At 42.1% G+C, this 16,436-nt stretch overlaps 1 protein-coding gene across 1 annotated transcript; it reads left to right on the top strand.

Moving 5' to 3' along the window:
• The first annotated feature begins 11,848 nt into the window (after positions 1-11,848).
• Positions 11,849-15,311, top strand: LOC311148517 (uncharacterized protein). Its single transcript, XM_084185498.1, has 2 exons — positions 11,849-12,085; positions 13,270-15,311. The coding sequence occupies exon 2, from the start codon at positions 13,444-13,446 to the stop codon at positions 14,971-14,973; it is 1,530 nt and encodes a 509-aa protein (XP_084041624.1). The 5' UTR covers positions 11,849-12,085; positions 13,270-13,443; the 3' UTR covers positions 14,974-15,311.
• The last annotated feature ends 1,125 nt before the right edge of the window (positions 15,312-16,436 follow it).

The following is a 16,436-nucleotide window of genomic DNA, read 5'->3' as shown; positions in this document are numbered from 1 at the left end:
ACATCACCACTCAAAACACGTTTGTGCTCCGCAGTAAGCTAACCTTGAACAGTGCCGAATTGCACATTTCAAGTAGATTGGTGTGACACATCAGTATTTTCATGCTTTTGTTTTATCTGAACTCCATTCATTGGAACTGTAAACTTGACATAACATCTGCTTTATTTTTGTATGGCTTTTCTATGTTAGGAGAAAGACGGGGGCAGGCTATGGCTATCTTATCACTTCGTTCTTGCATTCAGATGGTTTGTCTTCTAATGCCCGCTAAGTGCAATCAATACTTTTTAATCCACCTCTTGAAAATGTTGTGACGACTGTGTTCAAACAGATGCCTCATTTTGTTGTTTTTGCTTTTGCTAATGAATCACCCAACCACTTTTCTTCAAATGCCAAGTATTAATGCCTACTGACATGTTTTCTTCTAATTTATTGCACTTTTTATTTTTCTGTTACTTTACAAGACCTCCATACCTCATTTTGAATATCAGAAAAGAGTAAACACAGCAAATTGGTTATTTGAAACACCATTACCTCAATATTATTACAATATCACAAATATTAATATTTGTCTGCATGACAGTTGAATTGTGTTTGACTGGCGTTAACTAGCACAACCTTAAGGATTCCTACCAAAACAGTTCACTATTAAGCCATATTCTCTTCCCTTGTCACATTGACATACAGATAACTGACACAATATCGGAAACACTTGAGTAAATGAGGGATACAACGTACAGAACCAGTCAAACGTTTGGACACACCTACTCATTCAAGGGTTTCCTTTATTTTTACTATTTTCTACATTGTAGAATAATAGTGAAGCCATAAACTATGAAATAACACATATGGAATTATGTAATAACCAAAAAAGTGTTAAACAAATCAAAATAATATTTTAGATTTTAGATTCAATGTAGCCACCCTTTGCCTTGATGACAGCTTTGCACACTGTTGGCATTCTCTCAACCAGCTTCATGAGGAATGCTTTTCTAACAGTCTTGAAGGAGTTCCCACATATGCTGAGCACTTGTTGGATGTTTTTCCTTCACTCTGCGGTCCAACTCATCCAAAGCCATCAATTCGGTTGAGGTCGGGTGATTGTGGAGGCCAGGTCATCTGACGCAGCACTCCATCACTCTCCTTGGTCAAATAGCCCTTACACAGCCTGGATGTGTGTTTTGGTTCATTGTCCTGTTGAAAAACAAATGATAGTCCCACTAAGCGCAAACCAGATGGAATGGCATATCGCTGCAGAATGCTGTGGTAGCCATGCTGGTTATGTGTGCCTTGAATTCTAAATAAATCACAGACAGTGTCACTAGCAAAGCACCCCCACACCATCACACCTCCTCCTCCATGCTTCACGGTGGGAACCACACGTGGAGATCATCCGTTCAACTACTCTGCGTCTAACAAAGACACGGCGGTTGGAACCAAAAATCTCAAATTTGGACTCATCAGATCAAAGGACATATTTCCACTGGTCTAATGTCCAATGCTTGTGTTTCTTGGCCCAAGCAAGTCTCTTCTTCTTATTGGTGTCCTTTAGTAGTGATTTCTTTGCAGCAATTCGACCATGAAGGCCTGATTCACGCAGTAACCTCTGAAAAGTTGATGTTGAGATGTGTCTGTTACTTGAACTCTGTGAAGGATTTATTTGGGCTGCAATCTGAGGCGCAGTTAACTCTAATGAACTTATCCTCTGCAGCAGAGATAACTCTGGGTCTTCCTTTCCTGTGGTGGTCCTCATGAGAGCCAGTTTCATCACAGCGCTTGATGTTTTTTTCAAATCACATTTTATTTGCCACATGCGCAGAATACAACAGGTGTAGACATTACCGTGAAATGCTTACTTACAGCCCTTAACCAACAATGCATTTATTTTTTAATAAAAACGTAAAATAAAACAACAAAAAAGTGTTGAGAAAAAAATAGCAGAAGTAAAATAACAGTAGGGAGGCTATATACAGGGTTGTACCGGTGCAGAGTCAATGAGCGGGGGCACCGGCTAGTTGAGATAATATGTACATGTGGGTAGAGTTAAAGTGACTATGCATAAATAATTAACAGAGTAGCAGCAGCGTAAAAACAGATGGGGTGGGGGTGGGGGGGCAGTGCGAATAGTCCGGGTAGCCATGATTAGCTGTTCAGGAGTCTTATGGCTTGGGGGTAGAAGCTGTTGAGAAGCCTTTTGGACCTAGACTTGGCACTCCGGTACCGCTTGCCGTGCGGTAGCAGAGAGAACAGTCTATGACTAGGGTGTCTGGAGTCTTTGACAATTTTGAGGGCCTTCCTCTGACACCGCCTGGTATAGAGGTCCTGGATGTCAGGAAGCTTGGCCCCAGTGACGTACTGGGCCGTACGCACTACCCTCTGTAGTGCCTTGCGGTCGGAGGCGGAGCAGTTGCCATACCAGGCGGTGATGCAACCAGTCAGGATGCTCTCGATGGTGCAGCTGTAGAACTTTTTGAGGATCTGAGGACCCATGCCAAATCTTTTCAGTCTCCTGAGGGGGAATAGGCTTTGTCGTGCCCTCTTCACAACTGTCTTGGTGTGTTTGGACCATGATAGTTCGTTGGTGATGTGGACACCAAGGAACTTAAAGCTCTCAACCTGTTCCACTACAGCCCCGTCGATGAGAATGGGGCCGTGCTCAGTCCTCTTTTTTTTCATGTAGTCCACAATCATCTCCTTTGTCTTGGTCACGTTGAGGGAGAGGTTGTTATCCTGGAACCACACGGCCAGGTCTCTGACCTCCTCCCTATAGGCTGTCTCATCGTTGTCGGTAATCAGGCCTACCACTGTTGTGTCGTCGGCAAACTTAATGATGGTGTTGGAGTCGTGCCTGGCCATGCAGTCATAGGTGAACAGGAGTACAGGAGGGGACTGAGCACGTACCCCTGAGGGGCCCCCGTGTTGAGGATCAGCGTGGCAGATGTGTTGTTACCTACCCTTACCACCTGGGGGCAGCCCGTCTTGAAGTCCAGGATCCAGTTGCAGAGGGAGGTGTTTAGTCCCAGGATCCTTAGCTTAGTGATGAGCTTTGAGGGCACTATGGTGTTGAACGCTGAGCTGTAGTCAATGAATAGCATTCTCACGTAGGTGTTCCTCTTGTCCAGGTGGGAAAGGGCAGTGTGGAGTGCAATAGAGATTGCATCATCTGTGGATCTGTTAGGGCGGTATGCAAATTGGAGTGGGTCTAGGGTTTCTGGGATAATGGTGTTGATGTGAGCCATGACCAGCCTTTCAAAGCACTTCATGGATACAGACGTCAGTGCTATGGGTCGGTAGTCATTTAGGCAGGTTATCTTAGTGTCCTTCGTCGGAGGGCATAGCGGGATTTCTTATAAGCGTCCGGGTTAGAGTCCCGCTCCTTGAAAGCGGCAGATCTACCCTTTTGCCTGTAATCCATGGCTTCTGGTTGGGGTATGTACGTACGGTCACTGTGGGGACGACGTCATCGATGCACTTATTGATGAAGCCAGTGACTCAATGCTATCTGAAGAATCCCGGAACATGTTCCAGTCTGTGCTAGCAAAACAGTCCTGTAGCTTAGCATCTGCGTCATCTGACCACTTTTGTATTAACCGAGTCACTGGTGCTTCCCGCTTTAATTTTTGCTTATAAGCAGGAATCAGGAGGATAGAGTTATGGTCAGATTTGCCAAATGGAGGGCGAGGGAGAGCTTTGTATGCATCTCTGTGTGTGGAGTAAAGGTGGTCTAGAGTTTTTTTTCCTCTGGTTGCCCATTTAACATGCTGGTAGAAATGAGGTAGAGCGGATTTAAGTTTCCCTGCATTAAAGTCCCCGGCCACTAGGAGCGCTGCCTCTGGATGAGCGTTTTCCTGTTTAATAATGGCCTTATACAGCGCACTGAGTGCAATCTTAATGCCAGCATTGGCTTGTGGTGGTAAATAGACAGCTATGAAAAATATAGATGAAAACTCTCTTGGTAAATAGTGTGGTCTACAGCTTATCATAAGATACTCTACCTCAGGCGAGCAAAACCTTGAGACTTCCTTAGTATTTGATTTTGTGCACCAGCTGTTGTTTACAAATATACACAGACCGCCACCCCTTGTCTTACCAGAGTCAGCCGTTCTATCCTGCCGATGTAGCGTATAGCACGCTAGCTGTATGTTGTCCATTTCGTCGTTCAGCCACGACTCGGTGAAACATAAGATATTACAGTTTTTAATGTCCCGTTGGTAGGATAACCGTAATCTTAGGTCATCTAATTTATTTTCAAATGATTGAAGATTGGCTAATAGGCTTGATGGAAGAGGCAGTTTACTCGCTCGCCGTCGGATCCTTACAAGGCACCCCGACCTACGTCCACGATTTCTCTGTCTCTTTCTCCTGCGAATGACAGGGATTTGGGCCTTGTCAGGTGTCTGTAGGATATCCTTCGCGTCCGACTCGTTGAAGAAAAAATCTTCGTCCAATACGAGGTGAGTAATCGCTGTCCTGATATCCAGAAGCTCTTTTTGGTTATAAGAGACGATGGGAGAAACATTATGTACAGAATAAATTACAAATAACGCGAAAAAACACATATAATAGTACAATTGGTTAGAGGGCTGTAAAACAGCAGCCATCTTCTCCGGCGCCATCTCATATTTTGCAACTGCACTTGAAGAAACTTTTAAAGTTCTTGAAATTTTCCGGATTGACTGACCTTCATGTCTTAAAGTAAGGATGCACTGTCGTTTCTCTTTGCTTTCTTGAGCTGTTCTTGCCATAATATGGACTTGGTCTTTTACAAAAATAGGGCTATCTTCTGTATACCACCCCTACCTTGTCACAACACAACTGATTGGCTCAAACACATTAAGAAGGAAAGAAATTCCACAAATTAACTTTTAAGAAGGCACACCTGTTAATTGAAATGCATTCCAGGTGACAACCTCATGAAGCTGGTTGAAATAATGCCAAGAGTGTGCAAAGCTGTCATCAAGGCAAAGGATGGCTACTTTGAAGAATCTCAAATATAATATATATTTTGATTTGTTTAACACTTTTTTGGTTACTACATGATTTAATGTGTTATTTCATAGTTTTGATGTCTTCACCATTATTCAACAATGTAGTAAAAAATAAAGAAAAACCCTTGAATGAGTAGGTGTGTCCAAACATTTGATGGTACTGTATATTGAAAGCAGGTATTTCACAACCAATCATGCTTAGGGTCATGTATAAAATGCTGAGCAGGCCATTATTTTGGCTACCATAGCTATGCCCCCATAGGATGACAATGCCCCCATCCACAGGGCACGAGTGGTCACTGAATGGTTTGAAGAGCGTGAAAATGATGTAAACTGTATGCCATGGCCGTCTCAGTCACCAGATCTCAACCCAATTGGACAATTATTTATCATGGAAGAATGGTGTCTCTTCCCTCCGATAGAGTTCCCAGCTGTTCTGGGTCGTGGTGGCCTAACACCCTATTAAGACACTTTATGTTGGTGTTTTCTTTATTTTGGCAGTTACCTGTATGTAAGGTTGCAAACATTGATGGGACCATACAATTAATTGTAATTAGTTACCTGACAAAGATGGCTCACTGCAAAAATATAGGACATTTAATTTCATACACATTTGTCACAGAGCCAACTATTTGTTACAATTGCATAACCGTACAATTACAATATGATAAGATGTGCAGAAAGATGGCGGCCTTATTAATATGTTTTTATATTTGGTCAGATTTAGTGTTCTATCTTTATGCACGTAACAGAGAATATATTAGGGATATAGTTCTAACCTACTAAGAGCATGCACACTGAAGATTTTGGTCGTTATTAAGAATTGCATACACTCGAGCATTGCATGATGGTAAAGAAATATTGTGTGTCCAGTTCTAGACACATTTATTTAGGCTATTTGGCTATTTCCTGAAAAGTGGTTGAGTCGTTCCCTTTTAGAAGTAATATGAACTGAGTAAACGCCTCCTCATCCTCATTTGAACCAAACATGAAGGAGGAGGTGCAAAATGATTAAAGAAGGGACTTCAAATGAATTGTGATGCAACATTTGAAAGAGGGAATTAAAGGGAGTAGACATCTTTTGTGTTTTTAGAATTCATGATTTTGGTTGTATGTTTTATTTCTTAGAAGTGGTAGAATTATGTTTGTAATCCAAGGAACATGTGCAGAATTCAAATTGACATCCAAATTCAAAAATTATTTCAAATAAGGATTGTATTTATTTTATGTTCCATTTGTGACATTGTTCAATTGTTCTAGTTTTAGTTCTTCACTCAATTATATTCTGATAAGATGTGATCGATTGTATGACATACAGATGTAGGATATTAATTTGAGCCAGTTTGCTACAGCAGGAAATGTGAATTATTATGTGGATTATAATTAATGGAAATTTGTGTAGGGGTTGATACATTTTCTGTAAGGGAAAATCAAGTCTGAAATTTCTAAGTGGAAATTACAAACTTCAGAATACTTTTTACACCTCAAATAAAGTTTTAAATGTCCTGCATTGCAAGAAAGTTCTCCTGCAACAGGGTGATCAAATGAAGATCCTACATCTGTATTCCCTTTATAATTTGGCACTCTGAAGCTAGATTTTGCCAAATTGTAGAGTAGTTTGGTTTCTGGTTTTCTTAAAAACAAGAGAGAACTTCTGAAATGCCATTCATGCCAAGTCAACTCTGCCAAGATAATATAATTATGTAGGCAATGTGACATTGTGTTATACATATTAGAAAATAACAAGTGTTATTTAGTGTAAGAAAAATAAATGAATAAATGTTAACAACAATCCACCTTTTTGGTTTTGTATTGTTTATCCTTATTATTTAGGTCAGGGATGGGCAACTTTGATGGGGGTGGAGGCCACAAAATATCTGAACTCATCATGAGGGGCCGCAGTGGTTCACCGTCTGTATATCCACATCCATATCGACACATACAGTCAGAACCGGCCCTAGCTTTTGGGGTGAAATTTAGTTGGGCCTCCCACCTTGTGAGCAAAACATTTTAGCAGCCCCTCTGTTGACAGCGGAGAGAAAATGTTGCAGTTTTAAAGCAAGTTTGCTGCAATTCCTCACATTTTTGCCATGGGGCGGAGAGAAGATTTTGCAATTTTATAACTAATTTCATACAATTCTATTCATTTTGCCATGGGGCGGTAAAGTATTCCCAAAAGATAATTGAAACTTGGATGTAATCCAATTAGATTTATTAAAATGTATCTTGTTATTCAGAGTAATTTCCAAGTAATTTGGTGAGCAACTACTATCTAAATGTGGGATGGGAGACAATTTTCCTCATACATCTGAAGGTAAACCTGAAAATCAAGTAATATTCTGGTATTGTGTTTAGACAGGAAGCGGCAGCAGAGTTAGCATGAAATTTCAATGGAGCTAGGCGGGGGGCGGAATTCTATCCAGGAGGAGCGTTCAGCGGTCCTCGTGCATGTGAAAGCCGCACAGCTGAGGCAGAGAAAATAGGAATCTGCTCTGTTTGGGCAAACTCCGCTCCGTCCCATCGCTTCCTGTCTGGAAACAAAACGGGGATAAACATACCTGAATTTGTCCAATAGAAACTCATTTGCAACTGTTGGACTAATGATTACACCCACTATCAGCTAGATGCACTCAAGAGCGTGCAAGGCGGTATTGAATGTCACTGTCTGTCCATGTGTCACTGTCTGTCACATCATGTTTGTCTCTCGACCTATGTGCACCTACATTGTAAACTTTCACTCATAGGCTAGGTTGTAGCAACCTCATGATGGGTATAGGGGAAATGTGAGTATCATGTAGTAGCCTAAATCTAACGCTGTTACATTTAACTGGGTGAATGGAATATGAATGAGAGTCATTCAATATGCTGTAATAGAAATAAGGTCATACTCATGAAAAAAGATTTGTCCTCCCTCATCTGAAACGGCACTGACCGCCACTGGTACAATGCATTCGGAAAGTATTCAGACCACTTTACTTTTTCCATATATTTTTACGTTACAACCTTATTCTAAATTTGTAGTTTTAAATTTTTTTCTCCCCTCATCAATCTACACACAAAACCCCATAATGACAAAGCCAAAACAGGTTTTTAGAAATGTTAGCAAATTTCTTACGAATAAAAAACAGAAATATTACATTTACATAAGTATTCAGACCCTTTACTCAGTACTTTGTTAAAGCACCTTTGGCAGCAATTACAGCCTCGAGTCTTCTTAGGTTTGTCGCTACAAGCTTGGCACACCTGTATTTGGGGAGTTTCTCCCATTCTTCTCTGCAGATCCTCTGAAGCTCTGTCAGGTTGGATGGGGAGCGTCGCTGCATAGATATTTTCAGGTCTCTCCAGAGATGTTCGATCGGGTTCAAGTCTGGGCTCTGGCTGGGCCACTCAAGGACATTCAGAGACTTGTCCTGAAGGCACTCCTGCGTTGTCTTGGCTGTGTGCTGAGAGTCGTTGTCCTGTTGGAAGGTGAACCTTCGCCCTAGTCTGAGGTCCAGAGCGCTCTGGAGCAGGTTTTCGTCAAGGATCTCTCTGTACTTTGCTCTGTTCATCTTTCCCTCGATCCTGACTAGTTTCCCAGTCCCTGCCGCTGAAAAACATCCCCACAGCATGATGCTGCCAACACCATGCTTCACCGTAGGGATGGTGCCAGGTTTCCTCCAGACGTGACACTTGGCATTCAGGACAATGAGTTCAATCTTGGTTTCATCAGACCAGAGAATCTTGTTTCTCGTGGTCTGGATGTTTCTCATGGAAACAGGATGCACCTGAACTCAATGTCGAGTCTCATATCAAAGGGTCTGAATTCTTATGTAAATAAGATCCATTCCCCCCCAAAAAACAAAAAAAGTTTTATTATTATTGGGTATTGTGTGTAGATTGATGAGGATCATGTTTTATTTAATCCATTTTAGAATAAGGTTGTAAGTTAACAAAATGTGGAAAAAGTCTGAATGCACTGTATGTACAAAAACTGTTTTGGTGACTCAATAACAGCCAAGGTAAGTGGACAATCATGTTATTGTTGTATTTTGAGTAGACTATCCCTTTAAATCAGTGGTTCTCAAGCAGGTTGTCTCAATATTCGCATTTCGAAAAAGAATCACCAAAATACAATCTGGAAAACTATGTTTAATGCCATATTGATGTAAATGTAGCACTTAAATGACAAGGGAACAACATTCCCACCTCTTTCATTGTCAATAATTACATTTTGCCCATATGCTGGATGAAGAATAATAATAGATTCACTGGTTTGAGACCACAAAATCAACCAAAATAGTGCTACTAATAGCTCTATATTTAAAATACTGTGATTGAAGAAAATTTGTTCACAGATTAAATTATTTTAAAATGCAAATTCATTACAATTTCTACACACTTTCTACCTGGTTTAAGTCGTTTATGTTCAGACTGGAATATTTTTCATTTAAAAAAATATATACACTACCGGTCAAAAGTTTTAGAACACCTACTCATTCAAGGGTTTTTCTTTATTTTTACTATTTTCTACATTGTAGAATAATAGTGAAGACATCAAAACTATGAAATAACACATATGGAATCATGATATCTCTATTTGGAAAAAAGACCAAGTCCATATTATGTCAAGAACAGCTCAAATAAGCAAAGAGAAATGACAGTCCATCATTACTTTAAGACATGAACGTCCGTCAATATGGAACACTTCAAGTTTCTTCAAGTGCAGTCGCAAAAACTATCAAGCGCTATAATGAAACTGGCTCTTATGAAGACCGCCACATGAATGGAAGACCCAGAGTTACCTCTGCTGCAGCCTCAGAAATTGCAGCCCAAATAAATACTTCACAGAGTTCAAGTAACCGACACATCTCAACATCAACTGTTCAGAGGAGACTGTGTGAATCAGGCCTTCATGATCGAATTGCTGCAAACAAACCACTACTAAAGGACACCAATAATAATAAGATACTTGCTTGGGCCAAGAAACACAAGCAATGGACATTAGACCGGTGGAAATGTGTCCTTTGGTCTGGAGTCCAAATTGGATTTTTGGTTCCAACCGCTGTATCTTTGTGAGACACGGTGTGGGTGAACGGATGATCTCCGCATGTGTATTTCCCACCGTAAAGCATGGAGGAGGAGGTGTGATGGTGTGGGGGTGCTTTGCTGGTGACACTGTCGGTGATGTACTTAGAATTCAAAGCACACTTAACCAGCATGGCTATCACAGCATTCTGCAGCGATACGCCATCCCATCTGGTTTGGGCTTAGTGGGACTATAATTTATTTTTGAGCCAACACACCTCCAGGCGGTGTAAGGGCTATTTTACCAAGAAGGAGAGTGATGGAGTGCTGCATCAGATGACCTGGCCTCCACAATCACCCGACCTCAACCAAATTGAGATGGTTTGGAATGAGTCGGAAGGCAGAGTGAAGGAAAAGCAGCCAACAAGTGCTCAGCATATGTGGGAACTCCTTCAAGACTGTTGGAAAAGCATTCCAGGTGAAGCTGGTTGAGAGAATGCCAAGAGTATACAAAGCTGTCAACAAGGCAAAGGGTGGCTATTTGAAGAATCTCAAATATAAAATATACTTTGATTTGTTTAACACTTTTTTGGTTACTACATGATTCCATATGTGTTATTTCATAGTTTTGATGTCTTCACTATTATTCTACAGTGTTGAAAATATTACAAATAAAGAAAACACTTGAATGAGTAGGTGTTCTAAAACTTTTGACCAGTAGTGTATATATATATTTTTTTATTTTTTTGACTCAGACACCCAAGTCCCATTTGAAACCTCCTGCGACCCAAATTTGGGTCACAACCCACCAGTTGAGAATCACTGCTTTAAATCATGCCATGGTACAATACTGTATTGAACATTTATATTTTGTTAAAGTGATAGTTTCTCTCATTCTGCGTTGTCTCATGGCAGCAGACTATTTTACTGTAGGCTATATCAAGTGTTGCTATATGTCAGGTCAGGATACAGAGAAACATATTATTTACATATATTTAAATTAGAAGTGCACAACTGCAATCCTCGAGGGCCACAGTCCTGCTGGTCCTTCTTTTCTCCCTGGCACTTACAGTAATTGATCAGGTAATGTCATTGATTGGTTGTGCACCCTATTTATATTGCCAATATAAGCCAAGCAGGTTAAACTCATGAAAGGTGCCTCATGACTGAGTCTCGTGATTTTAGAGTACCTGGCGTCAGTGGGGTCTTTGTGTTTGTCTTCTCAGCAGGGATGTGTGTAGACATTTAAGGCTGGTCCAGGTGCTCAAACAAGAAAAAGATGCATCAGATTCTGCCTCAAATCAGGGACCCAGTTATTAGTACCAACTCTAATATGTCTATGTAATGTAAACATTTGTTCATGTGTTGATTTTATTTACCATGGGTATATACATCTGGAGAGTGAACATTTAATTTGACAATAAATAGTGGAGAGAAGTAGAAATAGAGAGGAATACTGCGACAAAAAGTGCAAGTTAGACACTATTGAACAACTGGTATACTTTGAGTTTATGTGAAGTTACATGAATAGTTAAAATATGTTATGTATACGTTATTGGAAAGTAAAATCAAAGACGTTCCTTTTTAGTTCAGTTACTGGCTTTATGTCTATAATGATGTTTTTGCACGCACTAGACTGGCCTATGATGTAGCCTGGACGATTTACAAGAGTGGTCTCTACAGGGTGGGGTGTCTGGTCTTTGACAATACTCTGATTGATTTACAACTACATTTATTAGGGGAGTCCATAGATCAGTGGAGAGAATGATACAATGTTTCGAGTGCCTCTGATTTGATATGACGCGAGATGAATGCATGCTGCGCGCGCATTTATATCAGACGACGGAAGTGCACAGCAGAAACATCGCGGAAAAACGACAAGGGAGTGAAAACGAAGCAGAATTAGTCAATGAGAGAGAGAGAGAGGGAGGAGAGGAGAGAGGGAGTAAGAAAATAAAGGAGAGAAAGCAATACGGAGGCTGCAGGGTTGCTCGGTCGAGGTGGACGTGGCGGGTCCGGTTTAGTTTGAAGCCAAGCAACTGTGGCGACGGCGAGCCGAAGGCTAAAAAAGCCATGAATCGGAGAAACCGCAGGTAGCTATTGCTAGCTTGCTGTTTTTTTTACACTGATTTCCTTCTTTTTCCACCTCTTTCTCATATGCTACTGTGTGAATGTCATGGCCCAGCACAGGTTTCGTAATTCGACACAATTTATTTAGTTGAACGACACTTGCCTAGTACTACCTGCAAGGGTTCAGAATGCACGCTCAAAGTGAATAAAAAAAGTAGTAGCTAGTAACAGTACAGTATAGCAGTCTCACTTTCTTTCCTTCATAGCTACATGTCATCGAGCTAGCTAGGCGCAGCTGTAAAGCTAACTCGCAGCATCGACGTTAGCGATAAACAAGATGGCCACTGGCTAACTTAGCTAGCTAGAAATGGCATCTTGCCCTGTCTTTGTATGATAGTAGTCCGCTGGTAAACTGAAATATTCCTTTTATAAATTATGTAAAGAGTTGACCGGTGAAAAAAATCCTCCCTCCGAAAAGTTATTGCTGGTTGTAAGCGCTTCATATGTCACCCAATAGCTTGCTTATAGCCATCCTCAACCAACTGGGTGAAAAAAAATAAAAATCACCGCCAGATTCTTGCAGCCAACTAGTGCATGATGTGCGTGGCGGGTTTGGCATGCTACTTAGCTGGTCAGAACATGCAGGTAATGCATGAACACTCATGTTGAAGCTTACATTAAAGGCATTAATTTAGGTAGCATGTAATATTTAGATTTCAAGGCGAGTTATTGTATAGTCATCGAATTGATGAGCATTAATGTTGTGAAGTTAGAATTAGCCAAAACTATTTCAGGACGTTTATTCTCGCCAGCCATTATTAAAACTTTTCAAGATAAGGCCTACTTCATTTTTCTAGAATGTCAGTACAGTCAAAATACAAACACAGTTCTCGAAGTTTGCACATCTCTATTGTCATTGCACATCTGTGTGTTTCTCATACATATAGCTTGCTTGTCACTAGTTATTGTGTGAGACTTTGTGCAATGTGTAGGTATCTTTTTAGAATTCTGTGAGCTTGTTTTATTTGTGTAATTATAAGCCATGTTATGAGTTGACAGATCGGTTTTATTTTGTATTACTTTCTCATCGAGGCCTACCAGTTACATTACCCCTTCTATATTCTAATTGAATTTAGGCCATTAAAAGACAATAGTTTACATTTTAAAAACTGAATTATCTCATATCCCTTGTCTTCTTTCATTCCAGGGGCTTCAAAGATAGGTGTTGCTCCTAACCGAAGGAAGAAGGCTTGGCATCACAACAAGCTGTACTGTCAGAGGGACACTCAAGTGGACCAAGGCTCTTTTCAGGGCAAAGTAGTACTATTCTCTGATCCATTACGGGACTAACTGGAGACTGGTGCATAAGGACTCTGCAGCCATGGCAGAGTTAGAGACAGAGTGCATCACGCTAGGACTCGACACGCTGCATGCATCAGAGTGTGGCTCGCCGCCGCTGGATCCACTTCGGCCTGAGTGCACCTCGCCAACCCTCCACCTGCTCTCGTCCGACTGTAGCACGCCCACGCTCGGCACGCTGGCGGCAGAGATCGCAGAGCCCATGGTCATGCTGCCCTGCGTGAAGACTGAGCCCGCAGACGACCTGGACCCCATCCGCACTGTGGACCTGTCAGAGATCCAGCCGCTGAGCACGGCGGAGCTGGGCCACGAACAGATCAAGATGGAGATCAGTGGGCTGGACTACATCAAGTCTGAGCACCACGTCCACAGCCTCCACTGCTTTCACAGCTCTGAGTACGAGAGCGACTCGTATTCTATGAAGTCTCACTACGAGCCCAGCCTGGTGTTTGACTATATCACCCACGTGTCTGACAGCCTGGACTACATCAAGTCGGAGCAGCACGCCGACCTGCAGTGTTATTACACCACTGAGCTCGGGGCCATGAAGACGGAGTACGAGCCCAACCTGATGTCCAGCCACATCAAGACAGAGATGAGCCTCGAGTCCATCCACATGGCCGAGCTGCGGACCGAGCTAAACAAGCTCAGCCATGACGGGGTCATGGAAGGCCATAGGCTAGACAATGAGTTCCCTGGCGCAGGAGGCCTCTACGAGCTGCAGTCCGCCCAGGCTGGCAAAGGTTCAGGCCACACAAGCACGAAAGGGCATAGCACAACCCCACGCAAACCTCGAAACCTCAGTGGTGAGAAGCCTTTCTCTTGCACCCAGTGTGGGAAGAATTTCAGCACTCTGGGGAACCTCAAAACACACCAGCGCATTCACACAGGAGAGAGGCCGTATACCTGCTCGCAGTGCGGCAAGAGCTTCGGCCAGGCAGGGAACCTGAAGAGGCACCAGCTCATCCACACGGGTCAGAAACCCTATATCTGTGCCCACTGCCCCAAGGGCTTCACCAAAGCAGATGACCTCCGCTCACACCAGCGTCTACACACTGGCGAGAAGCCCTTCTGTTGCCTTCAGTGTGGGAAGAGCTTTGGGCAGTCCAAGGAGCTCAAAGCCCACCAGCTAAGCCACACCGGAGAGAGGCCTTTCTGCTGCCAACACTGCGGGAAGAGCTTCACCAAGGAAATGAGCTACCACAACCACCTGCAGATTCACACCGGCGAGAAACCGTACAGCTGCTCTCAGTGCGGGAAGACATTCAGCAACTCGGGGGTCCTCAAAACGCACGAGAAGATACATTCCGGGGTGAGGCCATTCGGCTGCACACAGTGTGGTAAGAGCTTTGGCCGTTTGGGACATCTTAAAGCACACCAGCAAATCCACACTGGGGAGCGACCTTTCGCCTGCCTCCAGTGTGGGAAGAACTTCAGCCAGTCAGGCCATCTCAAAGCACATGAGCAAATTCACAAAAGAGAGAGATCAGACATGAGCAGCAGCTCCAGCAGCAGTGGCGGCAGCAGCAGCCGCAGTACTGATAGTAGCTAAATACCTTTAACCTCTTCAAAGTATTATTCCTTTTTTTTATATAAATACTATATATAAATATGTTTTTCCTTACACTTTTCTTACGTTTTTCATACCTTTTGTGCTTTTTGTGTTATGTTCTTTGGGGGTCAACTTGACTGATTTGCTATTATGCAAATGTCTGTATGTTGGGATCAGTGAAGTTACTGAGGGACTTATAGAAAACTTTTGTATCTTGTCTGATCTGTGTTGTAGTGAGTGCCATTCCAGTTTCTTTCCTCCAGAAAAATCACTCATTGTGTACACCCATATTGATAACATGTAATTCCTAAACCATGTACTGGAATTCATTATTAAAGAAACTAATGCAACACAATCTCTCGTTCCTTTTGTTTGCGCCTGAAGAATGATCTTGTATACCAGAGGGGCAAATTAATCTCTTTACTAGAACATTGGTAACAGGTTAAGACTGAATGTTGCACCCTGAATGTTGTACCGCAATTGCACACTACTGTATCGGCACTATGCTTGTATAGTTGAATGCACCAATTTGTAAGTTGCTCTGGATAAGAGCGTCTGCTAAATGATGTAAATGTAAAATTATAAAAGTGTACAGATCCGAGAAAGTAGTACAGATACTTGTAGCAGTAATTTACAGTAATGTTTCCACTGGGAGTTACCGGGTATGTAATAGGAAATTAAGTTATGTAGAAACAATGGTACTGTAGTATTTTCATTGTAGAAAAGATTACTCCCACACACTCCAGTATGTTTATTGTGATTACCATCACTTCCCTGCTAGGTATGTAATTTCATGGTTGTTTTTACAATTCTTAGTTATAACATGCACTTTATTATTGCACACTAGTGCTATGGCACTATAGAGTTACAGAATGAAGATACCAGTAACCACAGACAATGTCATTTGATCATTTTAATCCTTCAACCACCAGCAGCACATAGTTGTTAGGTTCACATTAATATCTGGCTGAATTTGAATGGAATTTTACGCACATCTATCATGCTTCCTGAGTATTATACCTTAATAATAGATTCACTAGAACTCACACTTAGTGTTTTAAGATGTAACAGGTTGTCTCTTGAAAATGAATGGAATTCATGTTGTAGAGATAGAGAATAGCTTGATTAGTTGATTTAACCCTAGCCATGACTACATTTTAGTCATTTAGCAGACGCTCTTATCCAGAGCGACTGCATACATTTTATTTATTTATTACTGGCCCCCATGGGAAACGAACCCACAACCCTGGCATTGCAAACGCCATGCTCTACCAACTGAGCTACATCCCTGCCGGCCATTCCTACCCTGGACCAATTGTGCACCGCCCCAGTCGCGGCCGGCTACGACAGAGCCTGGATTTGAACCAGGATCTCTAGTGGCACAGCTAGCACTGCGATGCAGTGCCTTAGACCACTGCGCCACTCGGGAGAACAAACCTCATTGGGTGTGTGACTCCATATGG

The sequence above is a fragment of the Coregonus lavaretus genome, assembly GCF_964263955.1.
Source record: "Coregonus lavaretus genome assembly, chromosome: 2".
Classification (NCBI taxonomy): Eukaryota; Metazoa; Chordata; class Actinopteri; order Salmoniformes; family Salmonidae; genus Coregonus; species Coregonus lavaretus.
This window is presented reverse-complemented; position numbering and strand designations above follow the sequence as displayed.

What these genes read in the sequence shown, in the direction of transcription:
- LOC311148517 (XM_084185498.1), top strand. Translation starts at nt 13,444, where the DNA reads ATGGCAGAGTTAGAGACAGAGTGCATCACGCTAGGACTCGACACGCTG.